The sequence below is a fragment of the Chiloscyllium plagiosum genome, chromosome 22 (assembly GCF_004010195.1).
Source record: "Chiloscyllium plagiosum isolate BGI_BamShark_2017 chromosome 22, ASM401019v2, whole genome shotgun sequence".
NCBI lineage: Eukaryota > Metazoa > Chordata > Chondrichthyes > Orectolobiformes > Hemiscylliidae > Chiloscyllium > Chiloscyllium plagiosum.
Window position 1 is genome coordinate 37,388,235 of NC_057731.1, and position 16,521 is coordinate 37,404,755.

The window sequence follows — 16,521 nt, forward strand, 5'->3', positions numbered from 1 at the left end:
AGCTGTTAATCCTCTTACAGTTATAAAGCTCCATGCAAAATAGAATGTGAATCAACCATGTGGTTTAAGTAAGAACAGTAAGCTTCGCAAATTCTGAGACATCATGTAAACATAGCTTGAAAACATATTGCCCTTTAGTACAATGCCAGATGTTAGTGGCAAAGTTAGCTCTTCAGTCCCTCGAACCTACTCCATGATTTGATAAAACCACGCTTGATCCAATTCTGGTTTCTACTTTTCTGTTTACCTTGTCATTCAGCAATCTAACTCAACTTGAAAAATATTCAATGATTCTGGCTCCACTGTTCTTTGGGAACAGAATTGCAGAGACTAATGATTTGTTGAGATAAATAAATCTCTTCATCTGCATATTAATGGCGAGCACCATATGTTTATCTTTGGGTTTCCTTGTTTAGTTTGTGCCTTGAGGGGAAGCATCTTTCAGTATCATCTGTCAAGGCTCCTCAATATATGTTTCAATAAGATCACCTTGCATACTCTAAAGGATATATTACAAATCTTCAACTTCATGTTAAGAATCAGTTGGGTGAATCTTTTTTCCAGTTTCCAATGCAATTGTATCATTCCTTAAATATGAAGACTAAAATTGTGCATAGCACTTTGCGTTGAGCACAGTGATGGTGCTGCACAATGCACTGAAGTGTTCTCAGTGAGGATGAAGCTTTACCTCCACAAAGAATGTGCAAACTTCGTTCTTACCAGTACTGTCAAGCTTAGATATGTTTGTGACAAGTAGATTTGAGGGGACAGACCCGAGCCAGTCTGGCAGATATTTCCGTCTGGGCTTGACTAACCTTCTCACGTGGGGTTTGTGAACCACGTTTGGTGAAGGGTGAGGTTTCCATCTAGGATAGATTTTCATACTGATTCCATGTGGCATTTACAAAGTGGTGTACTGATTTATTAGCTGAGAGAAGATGGTAGATGGGTCGTCAGCAGACTGTGTTTGCTTGTTCGTATTTGTACTAGAGCAGTGAAACTTCATGGGGTCTGAACTCAATGTTTCTGAGCCACACTCTCCCAAATTAATCCTATTTAACAACCTCCAGTGAATCCATCCAGTCTTCAGCACAAGATATTCCATGGATGTTGGCCGAGCAGTCTGGAACTTGGTAAGACGTAAAAGCACATCTTTTAAACAATATCAGATTATTGCTTAATTATTCTGTGGGATAGCTGTTCCAATTTTGATGCAAGATTCCAGATGCTAACGAGAACTTTGCATTCTTAATTAGGTGCCATTGTACCATCTGTGTCTGTTTCAATGCAGGATGGTTGTTTTGATTTTGGATTTCTTACCTGTCTTCATTGTCTTGCTAGGCCATTTCAGAGGACAGTTAAGACTCAATCACAATTCTTTAAATTCAGACTGAGTCAGAATAACTTTTGAGTACAGTAACATGACAACTATTTTACTATACCTAAAATAAAAGCAAAGTACTGGAGGAACTCAGCAGGTTTGGCAGTATCTGTGTGGAAAGACATAAGAAAATTACCATTTCAAGTCGAATGTGACTTCTTCAGGGCTGGATAAATGACGGGTGTATGCCACTAATGTCTCAGCGTTCCCTACATCAAGATGCCCTGATCCCCAGCCCCTGGTGAATAGATCTGTACTGAGTGGCATGACATGCGGCCTGTCTGTGTCTGAATAAGTGAACACATCAATACAGTAGTATTGATGGCTTTTGGCTCTAGCTGAAACATTTATAAGTATGGTAAGGCAAAGTAAGCCAAGACTTAGATTCCACAACTATGCTGGTAAGTGGTCAATAAGTGAGCACTAAAGGCAGCAAGTGAGCAGCCCTGAGATGAGCTGGACCGTTCTGTGATTTGAGTTCCTATGCACAAAGTATTCCTGTTGCAACCTTTCACAGCTAGTTGCTGTTGTCGTGGGTATGTGCGGCAAGCTGTTTGCATACATTTAGTTGCTGGTGTGCATTACAGTGCAAGTTTATACTTCCTAAGCACCTTTCAAGTGGATCAGAAAATGGTCATGAGTTTGCAAAAGCCAGATACCAGTGCACATGGATAAGAGTTGCATGCAGCTGGTGCCTGTGGATTATACTGTGAATTGTTGTTTGGTGCTGACCAACCTGGGAGGCTCTTCATAGCCACTGGCGAGCTGAAGCTACAGAGTACCCGCTCTGATTTCCATGTTAATGTTTCTTGACATCTAGCTTGTTCAGCCTAATTGGTAAAATGGGATGCTGAATAGTAATAAGGCAAGTTATGACATTAATAAGATATTTAACAAGCATAATCCCTTTAATTGGCACCATACCTTTGCTTAGTGAGAGACTTGTCTCGCAGCTTGGCAAAAGTATAATGTCCCTGATGTCATGATAGATTTGGACTTCTCATCCGATTCTGCCACATTTTGTTCAGACCTCAACAGCTCTACCCCATCCCATTATGACAACTGGAAAATTTAAATTTAGATACTCAGATAAATCTGGAATCGGGACCAATAATGATCCCCTATGTGATAGAAGGAAATCTGTCCTTACCTGGTCTGCTAACTCCAGATTCAGAGTAATGTGGGTTGGCTGTTAACTAGCCTCTGAAATCGGACAGCAAACCACTTAGTTGTCAAGAACATGGCTCACAATCATAGTCTCAGGGGCAGTTAAGTTTTGATAAACACTGGTTTTATCAACAATGCCTACATAGAGTTGTAGAGTCATAGAGATGTACAGCATGGAAACAGATCCTTCGGTCCAACCCATCCACGCCGAACATATGTCCCAACCCAATCTAGTCTCACCTGCCAGCACCCGGCCCAAATCCCTCTAAACCTTTCCTATTCATATACCCATCCAAATGCCTTCTAAATGTTGCAGTTGTACCAGCCTCCACCACTTCCTCTGGCAGCTCATTCCATACACGCACCGCCCTCTGTGTGAAAAGGTTGCCCCTTAGGTCTCTTTTATATCTTTCCCCTCTCACCCTAAACCTATGCCCTCTAGTTCTGGACTCCCCAACCCCAGGGAAAAGACTTTGTCTATTTATCCTGTCCATGCCCCTCATTAATTTTGTAAACCTCTATAAGGTTCCGACGCAGCAGGGAACATCTTTCCCATAGGAAGGAGACCAGAATTGCACGCAATATTCCAACTGTGGCCTAACCAATGACTTGTACAGCCGCAACATGACCTCCCAACTCCTGTACTCAATACTCTGACCAATAAAGGAAAGCATAATTAAATGCCTCCTTCACTATCCGAACTACCTGCGACTCCACTTCAAGGAGCTATGAACCTGCACTCCAAGGTCTCTTTGTTCGGCGACACTACCATTAAGTGTATAAGACCTGCTAAGATTTGCTTTCTCAAAATATAGCACCTTGCATTAATCTGAATTAAACTCCATCTGCCAGTTCTCAGCCCATTGGTCCATGTGATCAAGATCCTGTTGTAGTCCGAGGTAACTTTCTTAGCTGTCCACCACACCTCCAATTTTGATGTCATCTGCAAACTTACTAACCATACCTCTTGTGCTCACATCCAAATTATTTAAATAATTAACAAAACGTAGAGGACCCAGCACCAATCCTTGTGGTACTCCACTGGTCACAGGCCCCCAGTCTGATTTAGATTACTTTACTCAGTCTTAGATTTATATTACTTTACAGTGTGGAAACAGGCCCTTCGGCCCAACAAGTCCACACCGACCCGCCGAAGCGCAAACCACCCATACCCCTACATTTACCCCTTACCGAACACTACGGACAATTTAGCATGGCCAATTCACCTGACCTGCCCATCTTTGGACTGTGGAAGGAAACCGGAGCACCCGGAGGAAACCCACGCAGACACTGGGAGAATGTGCAAACTCTACACAGTCAGTCGCCTGAGGCGGGAATTGAACCCGGGTCTCTGGCGCTGTGAGGCAGCAGTGCTAACCACTGTGCCACCGTGCCGCCCACAAACAACCACTCTCTGTCTTCTGCCTTTGAGCCAGTTCTGAATCCAAATGGTGAGTTCTCCCTGTATTCCGTGAGATTTAACTTTGCTAACCAGTCTCCTGTGGGGAACCTTGTCAAATGGCTTACTGAAGTCCATATAGATCACATCTACCATTCTGCCCTCATCAATCCTCTTTGTTACTTTGTCAAAAAACTCAATCAAGTTTGTGAGACATGATTTCCCACGCGCAAAGCCATGTTGACTATCCCTAATCAGTCCTTGCCTTTCCAAATACATGTACATCCTGTCCCTCAGGATTCCCTCCAACAAATTGCCCACTACCGACGTCAGGCTCACTGGTCTGTAGTTCCCTGGCTTGTCCTTACCATCCTTCTTAAACAGTGGCACCATGTTTGCCAACTTCCAGTCTTTCAGCACCTCACCTGTGACTACCGATGATACAAATATCTCAGCAAGAGTCCCAGCAGTCACTTCCCTAGCTTCCCACAGAGTTCTAGGGTACACCTAATCAGGTCCTGGGGATTTATCCACCTTTATGTGTTTCAAGACATCCAGCACTTCCTCCTCTGTAATCTGGACATTTTTCAAGGTGTCACCATCTATTTCCCTACAGTCTATACCTTCCATATCCTTTTGCACAGTGAATACTGATGCAAAATACTTGTTTAGTATCTCCCCTATTTTCTGCACTCCACACAAAGGCCGCCTTGCTGATCTTTGAGGGGCCCTATTCTCTCCCTAGTTACCCTTTTGTCCTTAATGTATTTGTAAAAACTCATTGGATTCTCCTTAATTCTATTTGCCAAAGCTATCTCATGTCCCCTTTTTGCCCTCCTGATTTCCCTCTTAAGTATACTCCTACTGTCTTTATACTCTTCTAAGGATTCACTCGATCTATCCTGTCTGTACCTGACATATGCTTCCTTCTTTTTCTTAACCAAACCCTCAATTTCTTTAGTCATCTGGCCTTCCCTATACCTACCGGCCTTCCCTATACCTACCAGCCTTCCCTTTCACCCTGACAGGAATATACTTTCTCTGGATTCTTGTTATCTCATTTCTGAAGGCTTCCCATGTTCCAGCCGTCCCTTTACCTGCGAACATCTGCCTCCAATCAGCTTTTGAAAGTTCTTGCCTAATACCGTCAAAATTGGCCTTTCTCCAATTTAGAACTTCAACTTTTAGATCTGGTCTATCCTTTTCCATCATTATTTTAAATCGAATAGAATTATGGTCGCTGGCCCCAATGTATGCCCCCACTGACACCTCAGTCATCTGTGCATGCTGTGTCTGGTCCATTTTTCTTATTCAATGTGGCAGATATCAAAGTATAAAGCTAAACAACCAATTTGGTAACATGGATGCATACAAAGCATCCATTTGAGAAAGAGTTCTTCTGTAGTTTTATTTTTCATTCTCCATTCAAACTTTCAACTGTGCAACAATGTTAACTGAAACACTGCCATGTAAAACTAGAATCAATGCCCTAAAAGTAAACTTAGAAATACTGAGTGAATTTGTAAAGTTAGTAGTTGTGCTATTGGCGGCTGCAAATTTATTAGTTGTTAGCTATTCTTTGTAAAGTTGTGCATCAGCTAAAGAGAGAACCTGTCAGTGACTCTGCAATGACAGCAAGAATGACAACAGTTTGGATGAAACCTTTTTCAATTCACTTCCCTTTCAGAAATGAATTTCTTCACTCATTTGTATTGCAGTAGCTACAGATGACAGATGTTTCAAGTATACAGACTGTGGCAGCTGTACAGCCAATATGAATGGATGTCAGTGGTGTGAGGATAAGAAATGCATTTCTATCACCAGCAACTGCTCTGTGGTAAGTTTAAGTAAAGGTTGGAATACATGTAGTATGTAAATATTTTGCACAGACAGTCTTTTGGTTTAGCATTAGAGTCACGGAGTCATACAGCACATAAATACGCTCTTTGGTCCAACTTGTCCATGCCGACCAAGATTCTCAAACTGAACAAATCCCATTTGCCTGTGTTTGGCTCATATCCCTCTCAACCATTCCTATTCAAGTACCTGTCCAAATGTCTTTTAAATGTTGTGACTGTACCTGTATCTACCACACCCTCAGGCAGTTCATTCCACACACGAATGAAAACGTGAAAAGGTTGCTCCTCAGGTCTATTTTAAATCTTTCTCTTTTCACCTTAAAAAGATGTCCTCGAGTTTTGAACTGCCGTACGTTAGGGAAAAGACCTTTGCTATTTGCCTTATCTATGCCTCTCAAGATTTTATAAACCTTCTACACTCCAGGAAAAAAGTCCCAGCAAATCCAGCCTCTCCTTATAACTCAAACGCTCATGTCCTGGTTACATCCTTGTAAGGTTTTTTTCTGAACCCCCTCCAATTTAATAATATCCTTCCTATAGCAGGGTCCAGAAGTGTGTGCAGTACTACAAAAGTGGCCTTACCAGCTTCCATGATGTCCCAACTCCTATATTCATTGGTCTGAGCAATGAAGGCAAGCATGCTAAACACCACCTTAACCACCCTGTTTACCTACAGCTCAGATTTAAAAAAATGATGTACCTGAACCCTCTGTTGAATGTTTCAATTATATTTGAGTTTTCAATCTTATTAAATAGCATATTTTTCATTTGCTGCAAAATGGTTTTGGCTTTAGATAATTGAAAACTGAGCAGTTTAATGCATTTGGGAAGTCATCCAAGTAACCTTGAGCTGAATGTGTGAGATAGCCATCAATAAGTTATCGCATCTCACTTGGATGTTGCAAGGCTCTGCTGTCCTTGGGCATAGCACACATCAGAAGACAAACTATACTCCTTCCCTCCATACAGATACCGGTCTGTTTCCTGATTGTAATAATTCTTTTATATAGGTTGAGGCTAGTTGTTTCCTTTCAGGGGTGTAGGTTTGCTTGCTGAGCTGTAGGTTTGATATCCAGACGTTTCATTACCTGGCTAGGTAACATCATCAGTGGTGACCTCCAAGTGGCTTCAGTGAGCAAATCTACACCCTAAACCTCAACCTGAGCTACAAACCTTCACAAACCTTGTTTCCTTTCAATTTAAAATAACGATACTGTCTTTTACTCGAGCAGAGACTTTCCCTATTTTCCTACCTTCTGCCTGGCTTAAAACCAATTATTACGTTCTAATGAAAAATCATTGTCCCGAAGCAGTAACTCTGCTTCTGGCTCCACAGTATTTCGAACGTTTTTTTTTTATCACACAAGATTTGTCAGATCACCAATTAATTCACCAGTTTGCTTATGGATGATAGTATGCAAATGTAACATTGAGCTCAAAAGCATAGTTAAAATATTAACTAATTCCACAAAGTGAATTATGCAAATCAGTCTATTTTAAAAAAATAGTTCTTCACATACAGTAAATGTGATTTTTGTTTGTACTCCCCCATCTGGCAGGAATGTATTTAATTACATTGGTAGTTGATGTATGGTTATTTCAAAAGAATTATTATATTTTATTTGAAAAGTTTAATGGTCCTATTCTGATTATTCTCCTAAATGTGTTTTGACAATATTGTTTGAGTTATTGGGGGAAATTAAAAACTTGGTAGTGCAATGTGTTTGTTTCCATGCTGTTATTGTTATCAATGTTTGGTCATTGTGATATAGTGAATATTTCTATTTGCTTTTAAGTTAACCAGATAACAATGTTTAATTTAAAATGTGAGTTTAAAGGAGAAAATTGACAAATTTACTCAGAAAGACAAAACCAAGTGGAATGAAAGTGTGATAGACAGACCTATGGAATACCAGAACCAACGAATCAAACCTTAAGTTCTGCAGTCCTGCCATATGCAGTGGTAAATGGCGATGGACAGTTAAACATCTGTCTGGAGGGGAAGACACCACAAATATTTTGATTCTGAATGATGGGGAGCCTAGCACATCAGTGCAAAAGACAAGGCTGAAGTAATGACAAGCATCTTCAGCTAGTAGTGCCAAGGCATGTTCCATTCTCAGCCTCCTCCTGAAGTCCCTGACATCATGGGTACAAGTTTTTGGCCAATTGTATTCATTTCATTTAATATTGGGGAATGGGCGAAGACATTAGGGTGCGGTAAAGATGATGATCCTGACAACATTCTGTGACACATTTCTGAATGCTGGCAGGGCGGCACTGTGGCTCAGTGGTTAGCACTGCTGCCTCACAGCACCAGGGCCCGGGTTCAATTCCTGCCTTGGGCAACTGTCTGTGTGGAGTTTGCACATTCTCCTCGTATCTGCGTGGATTTCCTCTGGGTGCTCTGGTTACCTCCCACAGTCCAAAGATATGCAGGTTAGGTGAATTGGCCATGCTGAATTGCTCATTGTGTTAGGTGGATTAGTCAGGGGTAAATGTAGGGGAATGGGTCTGGGTGGGTTGCTCCTCAGAGGGTTGGTATGGACTTGTTGAGCCGAAGGGCCTGTTTCCACACTGTAGGGAATCTAATCTAATCTAATCTAATTTGCTTGAAAATATGGAAAGCTGTTCTGCCCACAAAAATGATAGACAAATCTGAATTGGCAAATTTTAACCATTGCATTGTACTTATTGTCATCAGCTGCATGTGTTATTATCAACCATGCTAACAAACAGCAGTTGCTCCAAAATAACCTTTTCATTGTTGCTAAATCTGGATTCTGCTAGGGCTACTGAATTTATTACAGCTTTGCTCCAGACATTGACTAAAGAGGTAAACTCAGGCGGTGAGGTAAGGATGATTGCCTTTACATCAATGCAACATTCAACCAACTGTGGCATCAAGAAGCCCTAGTAAAATTGGAGGCAACAGGAAAGGAGAATCTCATGGAGATGAAGAGCCAGTAAGGCTTGGCCTTTGCCTTGCAGGCCTCCAAGATAATCTTCCAGTCCAGGGTTTGCAACATCAAACAGGATAAGATGTGCTTGTGTTTCTTCCCGAGAAAGGAGAGTTCTTTGATCACTATCCTGAGAGAAGTAGAATGGCTCAGAAATATCATCTCAGTCTGAGGATCAACCAATCCTTTTATACCATACTGTATGATACGAAGCCCACAGACTGCACAACCTCCCAGTTGTTCCTGACCTCTATCATGAAGATCTTAGAAGACAGCACACGGGAGGAGCTGAACCAATCATTATCTCTGGATGAGCTGACAAAGACCCTCAAGTACTTTGAAAAGAATAAAACTCCTGGAAGCGATTGCTTATCGACCAAGTTGTATCCAGCTCTATGGAACTGGATTAGCCTGAAAACGTGGAAAGCTGCTCAGGGTTGTTCTGCCCTCAAAAATGGAGGGCAAATCTGAATTGGCAAGTTTCAGCTAATCGCATTGTACTTTAGGTCTTGCAGGTAGCATGTGTGAATTCACAAAGAAATGCATTATCACCCTCGTCTGTTAAGAGAAGGGGAGAGGGAGGAAATTCAAAATTGGCATTCAATTTCACTGTTGAATATGGTCTATTAAAACCTGTCTAAGGTCATTGCTAGGCAAAAGTGAGGAGTGCAGACGCTGGAAATCAGAGTCTAGATTAGAGTGGTGCTGGAAAAGCACAGCAGGTCAGGCAGCATCCGAGGAGCAGGAAAATTGATGTTTCGGGTGAAAGCCCTTCGCCAGGAATGAAGGCAGGGAGCCTCCGCGGTCTCTCTACCCTGGAAGCTCCCTGCCTTCATTCCTGATGAAGGGCTTTTGCCCAAAATGTCAATTTTCCTGCTCTAAGGTTATTGCCAACCAGGTCAGTTCTGCTCTGGAATCAGTGATTCACCTCTACCAAACCTGTGCTGTATCAGGCAGGATACTGCTGAGAGCACGACGCTCCTCAGAAATACAATTGCCTACATACAGAACAGCGGGTGGACACCTTATCAGCCTGGATGAAGAGAATGCCTTTGAAAGAAATTTGCACACCTACAAGAGGACTGTGCTCTCCAAAATGGACTTTGGGGAGGGAATCCACAATTGGATGTAGCTCTGCTGTACACCAGCATCAATATGCAGTCTCAAACAACGGTTGGGAATCAGAAAGCTTCCTAATCTGCTCTGGAGTCAGGCAGGACTACCCACTCTCTCTTGCAATGTTTGTGTGTTGTCTCTACCTTTTCTAAATCCATCAGGAAGGATGCATGTCTGGGAGGGGTGACTATTCCAGGCAGCGGAGGCCTGAAAGTCAAAATCTCTCTGTACATGGATGATGTCACTGTTTTTTGCTTGGATCCCTATCAGTGCACAAACTCGTGAGCATCTGCAACCAGTTTGAGCTGGCTTGTGAGGCAAGATCAAGGGCGTGTTCTTTGTGAACTGGGCCGATCAAACCTTTATCCCTTTCAATGTCAGATCAGATTTTCTGAAGGTACTGGGTATAAGGTACAGAGAGAGACTGGGGCATGTGCCAAAACTCAGGAACATATCGCCAAGATGACCCAGCAACTGGGAAGCTGGGAGCACCATTCCCTCTCCATTGGAAGTATAAACCTGGTCTTTTTTTAAATTCATTTATGGGCAATGGACATCAGTCATTAGACCAGCATGTATTGTCCATCCCTAATTGGCCAGATAGCAGTTAAGAGTCACCTCATTTTTGCGCACCTGGAGTCACATATAGGCCAGACCAGGTAAGGATGACAATTTCCTTCCCAAAAGGAACCGGATGAGATTTTCTCCATCAATCGACAATAGTTTCATCATCATCCTTCGAGTCTTAATTCCAGATGTTTAAATTAAATCGTAATTCCACCATCTGCCGTGGCCAGATTCAAACCTGGGTCCTCACAACATTACTTGGGTCTTAGGTTAAAAGTCCAGCAGTAATACCACTAGGCTATCGTCTCCCCTAGCAGGTATAAAGTATTCTTGGTGTTGCTGTATGTGGCACAGGTCTGCTCTATTCTCCAAACGTGAGCCACAGAAGTTATGGGGAGATGATGGCCTAGTGGCATTATTGCTAGACTATTAATCCAGAAAGATTAGAGTGGTGCTGGATAAATACAGCAGGTCAGGCAGCATCCGAGGAGCAGGAAAGTTGACGTTTCGGGCAAAAGCCCTCCATCAGGAATTAATCCAGAAACTCAGTTAATGTTCTGGGGATCTAGGTTTGAATCCCACCACAGCAGATGGTGGAATTTGAAGTCAGTAAAGGAAATCTGGAATTTAGAATCTACTGATGACCATGAAACCATTGTTGATTGTCAGAAAAAGCCATCTGGCTCACTGTTGTCCTTCATGAAAGGAAGTCTGCCGTCCTCAACTGGTCTGGCCTACATGTAACTCCAGACTAACAACAATGTTATTGACTCTTAACTGCCCTCTGAAATGGCCCGGCAAGCCATTCAGTTGCATCAAACACTACAAGCTCTCAAGAAAGAAATGAAATTGATAGACCACCTGGCATCGAACCAGGGACCAGAAACAGCCTTGTCGACTCTGCAAAGTCCTGCTTACCAACATTTTGGACTAGTACCAAAATTAGGAGACCTGTCTCACAGACTATTGAAGAAACAGCTTGATGTAATCTTACCCACGGAATCATACCTGACAGATCATGTCTAAGACATCACCATCACCATCCTTGTATATATCCTGTTCTATGGCAAGTCAACTCCAGCAGAGATGCTGGCACAGTGGTTTACAGTCAGGACGGAGTTACCTTCAGAGTCCTTAACATTGACTGTGGACCCCATGAAATCTCATGGCTTCAGATTGGACTTGGGCAAAGAAACCTCCTACTGATTGCTATGTACTGTCCTCCCTCGGCTGATGAATCAGTACTCCTTCATGGAGTAAACTTTGAGGAAATGCTGAGGGTGGCAAGGGTGCAATCTGTACTTGAGATGGGGGATTTCAGTGTGCACCCACCAAGAGTGGCTTAGCAGCAACTGATTGAGCTGTTCAGATCCTAAAAGACATAGCTGCTAGACTGTGTCCGCAGCAGGTGGTGAGAGAACTAACAAGAGGGAAAAATACACTTGACCTCATCCTTACCAATCTGCTGGCTGCATATGCATCTGTCCATGACAATACTGATAAGAGTGATCACTGCACTGACGAAGTCCCACCTTCACACAATGGTGCAGAACTACCATCATGCTAAATGAGACAGACTTCAAACAGATCCAGCAACTCAAGACTGGGCATCCATGAGATGATATGGGCCATCAGCAGCAGCAGAATTGTACTCCAACAAAGCCTGCAACCACATAGCTTGGTATATCCATACTCGACCATTATGATCAAGCAAGGGCGTCAATAGAGTGTGCACGAGGGCATGCGGCCAGGATCAGCATTAAGCATAACTAAAACTGAAGTGTTAGCTTGGTGAGGCTCCAAAACAGAACTATTTACATAAGCAGTAAATGATAGAGCTAAGCGATCCTTCAACCAGAAAATCAGATCTAAGCTCTGCTGTCCTACCACATCCAGTCATGAATGGTGGTGGATAGTTAAACAACTCACTGCAGGAGGAGACTTCACAAATATCCACCTCCTCCATTATGGTAAGTGTAAAAAATAAGGCTGAAGCATTCAAAGCAACCTTCAGCCAACAAAAGACACTGTGGGTCAACGTATAGCAGGTGGACTGCAACATCTAATGAAGACAATTCACCAACACCTTCTCAAGGGCAAATAGGAATGGAAAATAAAAATGCTGGCCAGCCAGTGATGTTTATGTTTCAGACGTGAATTTAAAAAAACAGCCTGAGTTATGTTCTATTTCATCTGGAGGTCAAAGATGGACATTGTCCATAGGGACACCATGTACAAAGTTTTAGATACTCAGTGCTGCCTTTATCCTGATGACCATTTTTGAGTGTGGCTGCATCAGACCCACGGTAAACAAATACCCACTGTCACATTGTACTAAGATCCTACCTGTCCCACTTGTTAGGAACGATGCAGTTAGCCTCATTGCTGCGGAATGCTTCAAGTACTTGGACAGTTTTGCATCACCTGTCTCTTGTGGAAAAATTTGCAAAAGGAAACACCTTCGACCACAGGTCCATCAGGTAGTGGTCAGATTGTAGCATTCTTGAGACCCTATTGGAAAAAGAAAGGGTGTATCCCGTCATATGATTCCCTGAGCAGGCTATCAATGTCATTCGGCAGAATGCCTCATCGCAAGGATTTTCAACAAGTGCCATGACATAACTTGGCCAATGGTGAGAAGGGCACTACCTGTCAGATCCTTTACACACACCTGGACTCTCTGCTATTGCATGCTGCCCTTGAAGCAGCTACGTGGATGTGGGACGAAGACACTGTTGCACATCTCCTTCTGGAATGTTTTTCCTTTGCAAAGACATCTGGAAAGAGATGCTGTTGTTTTTGTTAAGGTTCATCCCGAGCAACTCTGTGATGCAGGACTCTGTGCTCTACTGTCTGTTCCCGGGACGGGCACCAAGATAAACATCAACTGTGCCTGGAAGAACATCAACTGGGTGAAGGAAGCTCTTTGGTCTGCCCAAACGTTTGTTGATCTTCCAGTGTAAAGAGTTGACCACGACTGCTTACTGCAGACAGGCACATCGCAATGTCCAGGACTACATGCTGAGGGATGCACTAAAGCTTAGGGCAGCTGCTGCTAAGGCATTGGAGAAAGACCACCATCTAAGGTCTTTCAGTTATCAGACCCTGATTGCCTCAAAGTGAATGTAAATAGAATCCTGTATGAATAGAACATGCCATTGTTTGCAATGCAGATAAATCCTGAGGCATGTCAAAATCCAGTGTTTGCTTTTTCCTGTATAGAACTTCTGTAAGAGATTGTGTTTTAGGTTATCTTTACTATCTCACTCACCAGCTCACTATATTCATTCATACAGGGATCCTGTTCATTCATTCATAACCTGTTATTAACTCATTCATTCATAACCTGTTATTAACTTATTCATTCATTCGCGCTTTGTAATATATTTTACTGTTACAATGTAGACTAAAATGAAAACATCACCTTCAACCCATTCACTTTAAACCATTATCAGGCCTACTTCTACATTAATGAGGTGTCAATATCGTGAACAATACCATCCGCATCAAGTCTCCATGAAACATTATAATATTAATCAGCCCTTACAACCTCTCGGACCTAAATAGATTACAGAAAAACAAACATTTTCCCCAGTTAATACGTACTTGTTAACTATCTCTTAACTGGGCCATCATCCCTATAAGAAACTAACGGTCAAAAACAGCCCTTAAGTGAAATTGCGTGAATAAATGAATGAAACTCTCACCAGCAAATGGTAAACAAATCTCACAACCCAGTTGCAGTAATCATTTTAATATCCTTTATTCTTTTATTAAGTACGGGTACAATTTTTAACTTATTTAGAGCATGTAGGTCTAGTATTTTTTACTGACATTTACTAACTTAAAAGACAAAAGGACAAACACCTCTTAATTATGCAAACAGACTAGACAAACACTCTTAATCCTATCAGGAGTAGTAGCAGCCAGCATTTAGCACATTTAGATTAGATTAGATTAGATTCCCTACAGTGTGGAAACAGGCCCTTCGGCCCAACAAGTCCACACCGACCCTCCGAAGAGTAACCCACCCAGTCCCATTTTCCCTCTGGCTAATGCACCTAACACTATAGGCAGTTTAGCATGGCCAATTCACCTGACCTGCACATCTTTGGACTGTGGAAGGAAACTGGAGCACCCGGAGGAAATCCACGCAGACACGGGGAGAATGTGCAAACTCCACACAGACAGTTACCCAAGGCTGGAAACGAACCTGGGACCCTGGTGCTGTGAGGCAGCAGTGCTAACAACTAAGCCACCGTGCCACCCACCATGTTTCAACCCATCTCCTGTCTCCCAGAACTGAAGCCCCTCAAAGATTTATGTACTATGGGTAAAACAATGTAACACCATAGTAATCGAATTTTAATATATGTAAGAACTGTGTATAATAGGCTATTGTAAGAACTGTATTTTGGGATTCTATTGCCACCTTGGACTTATGCTACTTGTGGTTGCTGAATAAATGAGGCTATTTTCGCAACTCACCGATTTTGGTCGTTAGTTGAAAACGACCCCACAGTACGTATATACAGATAAATTTTATAAATAAGGTATATTTTTGCAATAGAAAAAGATTAGAGTCAATAAGAATTGGGAGAACCTCTCCACTGGTTGTTGTGACACCTAATTAAAAGGGAAGTGGTTTAGGTTTTTGGAGTTCAGTCATTGCACCCGCAGGAAAGTGTTGCTGAAGTTGCTCAGGATAGTGTTCTAGACCCAATCTATGTCAGATGTAGGGATGATTACACAATGTTTAGTGCCCTTCGCAACTTCTCTGATACTGAAGCAGTTAGTCTCTATATCTTTGGATCCATTGCTGTCATAATTGAATGGAGCTTTAAGTTTTATTTAACCATTTTGGATATGAACTGTGGATGTTTGTTAAATGAGAATCAATTTATGGAATGCAGATTATGAAAACAATTAGTCGGGCTTACTACAGTCTTTCATGATCAGTGAATCCAAACTTTTTAAAGTTTGGCATGGGGAAGCATTTCTTAATATTCTAAATGCACTGAAATGGTGAATTAGTATTTTGAGGAATGGTGGAGTATGAATGTGCACATTTGTTTGAATAATATTTATAAGTTGTTTGCTTATGATGCAGACAGTTACTGTGTAACTTATTTGAAAGAAAGGAAGTAAAGCCTTGCATTTAAGTAGCGTCTTTCACATGTACTGGATGTCTTTTTTTATAGCCAAATAAGTATTTTTGCATTGTAGTCACCATTGTGTTGATTATTTCTAATTCTTTATTGTACACAACCCTACTGTCCTAGTTTTTCATGTATTTTTAGAAAAAGTCTTTAAAAGAAACTTGGCTGAAAATCAGATGTAATTGCTATGAAATAGATCCAATAGTTTAAAGTTTGACGCTAGGCATCATAGCTCTACCAAACTATATGCTCTTAACCAACTTACAGTAACTGGAAACAAATATACCTCCATATATTGTAATAACACCTTACCACTATTTACTTTTATCCGTAATACATTGATCTGATCCTTTTCTATATTCTTCAAAGGTATGATGTTTGAAATTTAGACCTTTGAAACAATGTAATGTATTCCATCCGATATTCTAAAAATTTTTTCTCAATTTTGGACAGTTGGAAAGACATTGTCTTAATGTAAGCAACTATTTATCAGTAATCAATGCTAGATTTTTATTGAAAAGTTGCATGTGATGTTTTATGGAGTGGTTTTGCTAAACTCTGGTAAATATCCAATGACAATTTTAGCCATTTCTTTTCCTAGTCTGTAAGAAACAATACAAAATGTCGTGTGCGGAATATGCATGTTTGTAGCAAATTTACAAGTTGCAAGACCTGTTCAATGAAGCTTAACTGTCAGTGGGATGAGCGGAACCAAGAGTGTCAGGCTTTGCCAGGTAAAAATCTGAACAATCCGTAGTGTATGCTTTTTTTGCAAAAGGACTATTTTCTACTTGTGTTATTCCAATAACATATAGCTTTTGGTGTTATCAGTTACTAAATAAATGAGTCTGGTAATTATTTCATATTACAAAGTGTAAAATAGTCATTTCAGGCTCCTTAAAATCTTTTGTAA

General features: G+C 41.5%; 1 protein-coding gene across 3 annotated transcripts in view; it reads left to right on the top strand.

Moving 5' to 3' along the window:
* Positions 1-16,521, top strand: part of atrnl1b (attractin-like 1b) — a 944,158-nt gene that overhangs the window by 221,396 nt on the left and 706,241 nt on the right. For all 3 annotated transcript variants that reach the window (XR_006314946.1, XM_043712811.1, XM_043712812.1), the window contains exons 13-14: positions 5,666-5,784; positions 16,210-16,342. Coding sequence is in view for 2 of the 3 variants with exons in the window: in XM_043712811.1 (XP_043568746.1) it covers positions 5,666-5,784; positions 16,210-16,342 (252 nt within the window). In the remaining variant the exon portion in view is untranslated. The remainder of the gene's footprint in view (positions 1-5,665; positions 5,785-16,209; positions 16,343-16,521) is intronic.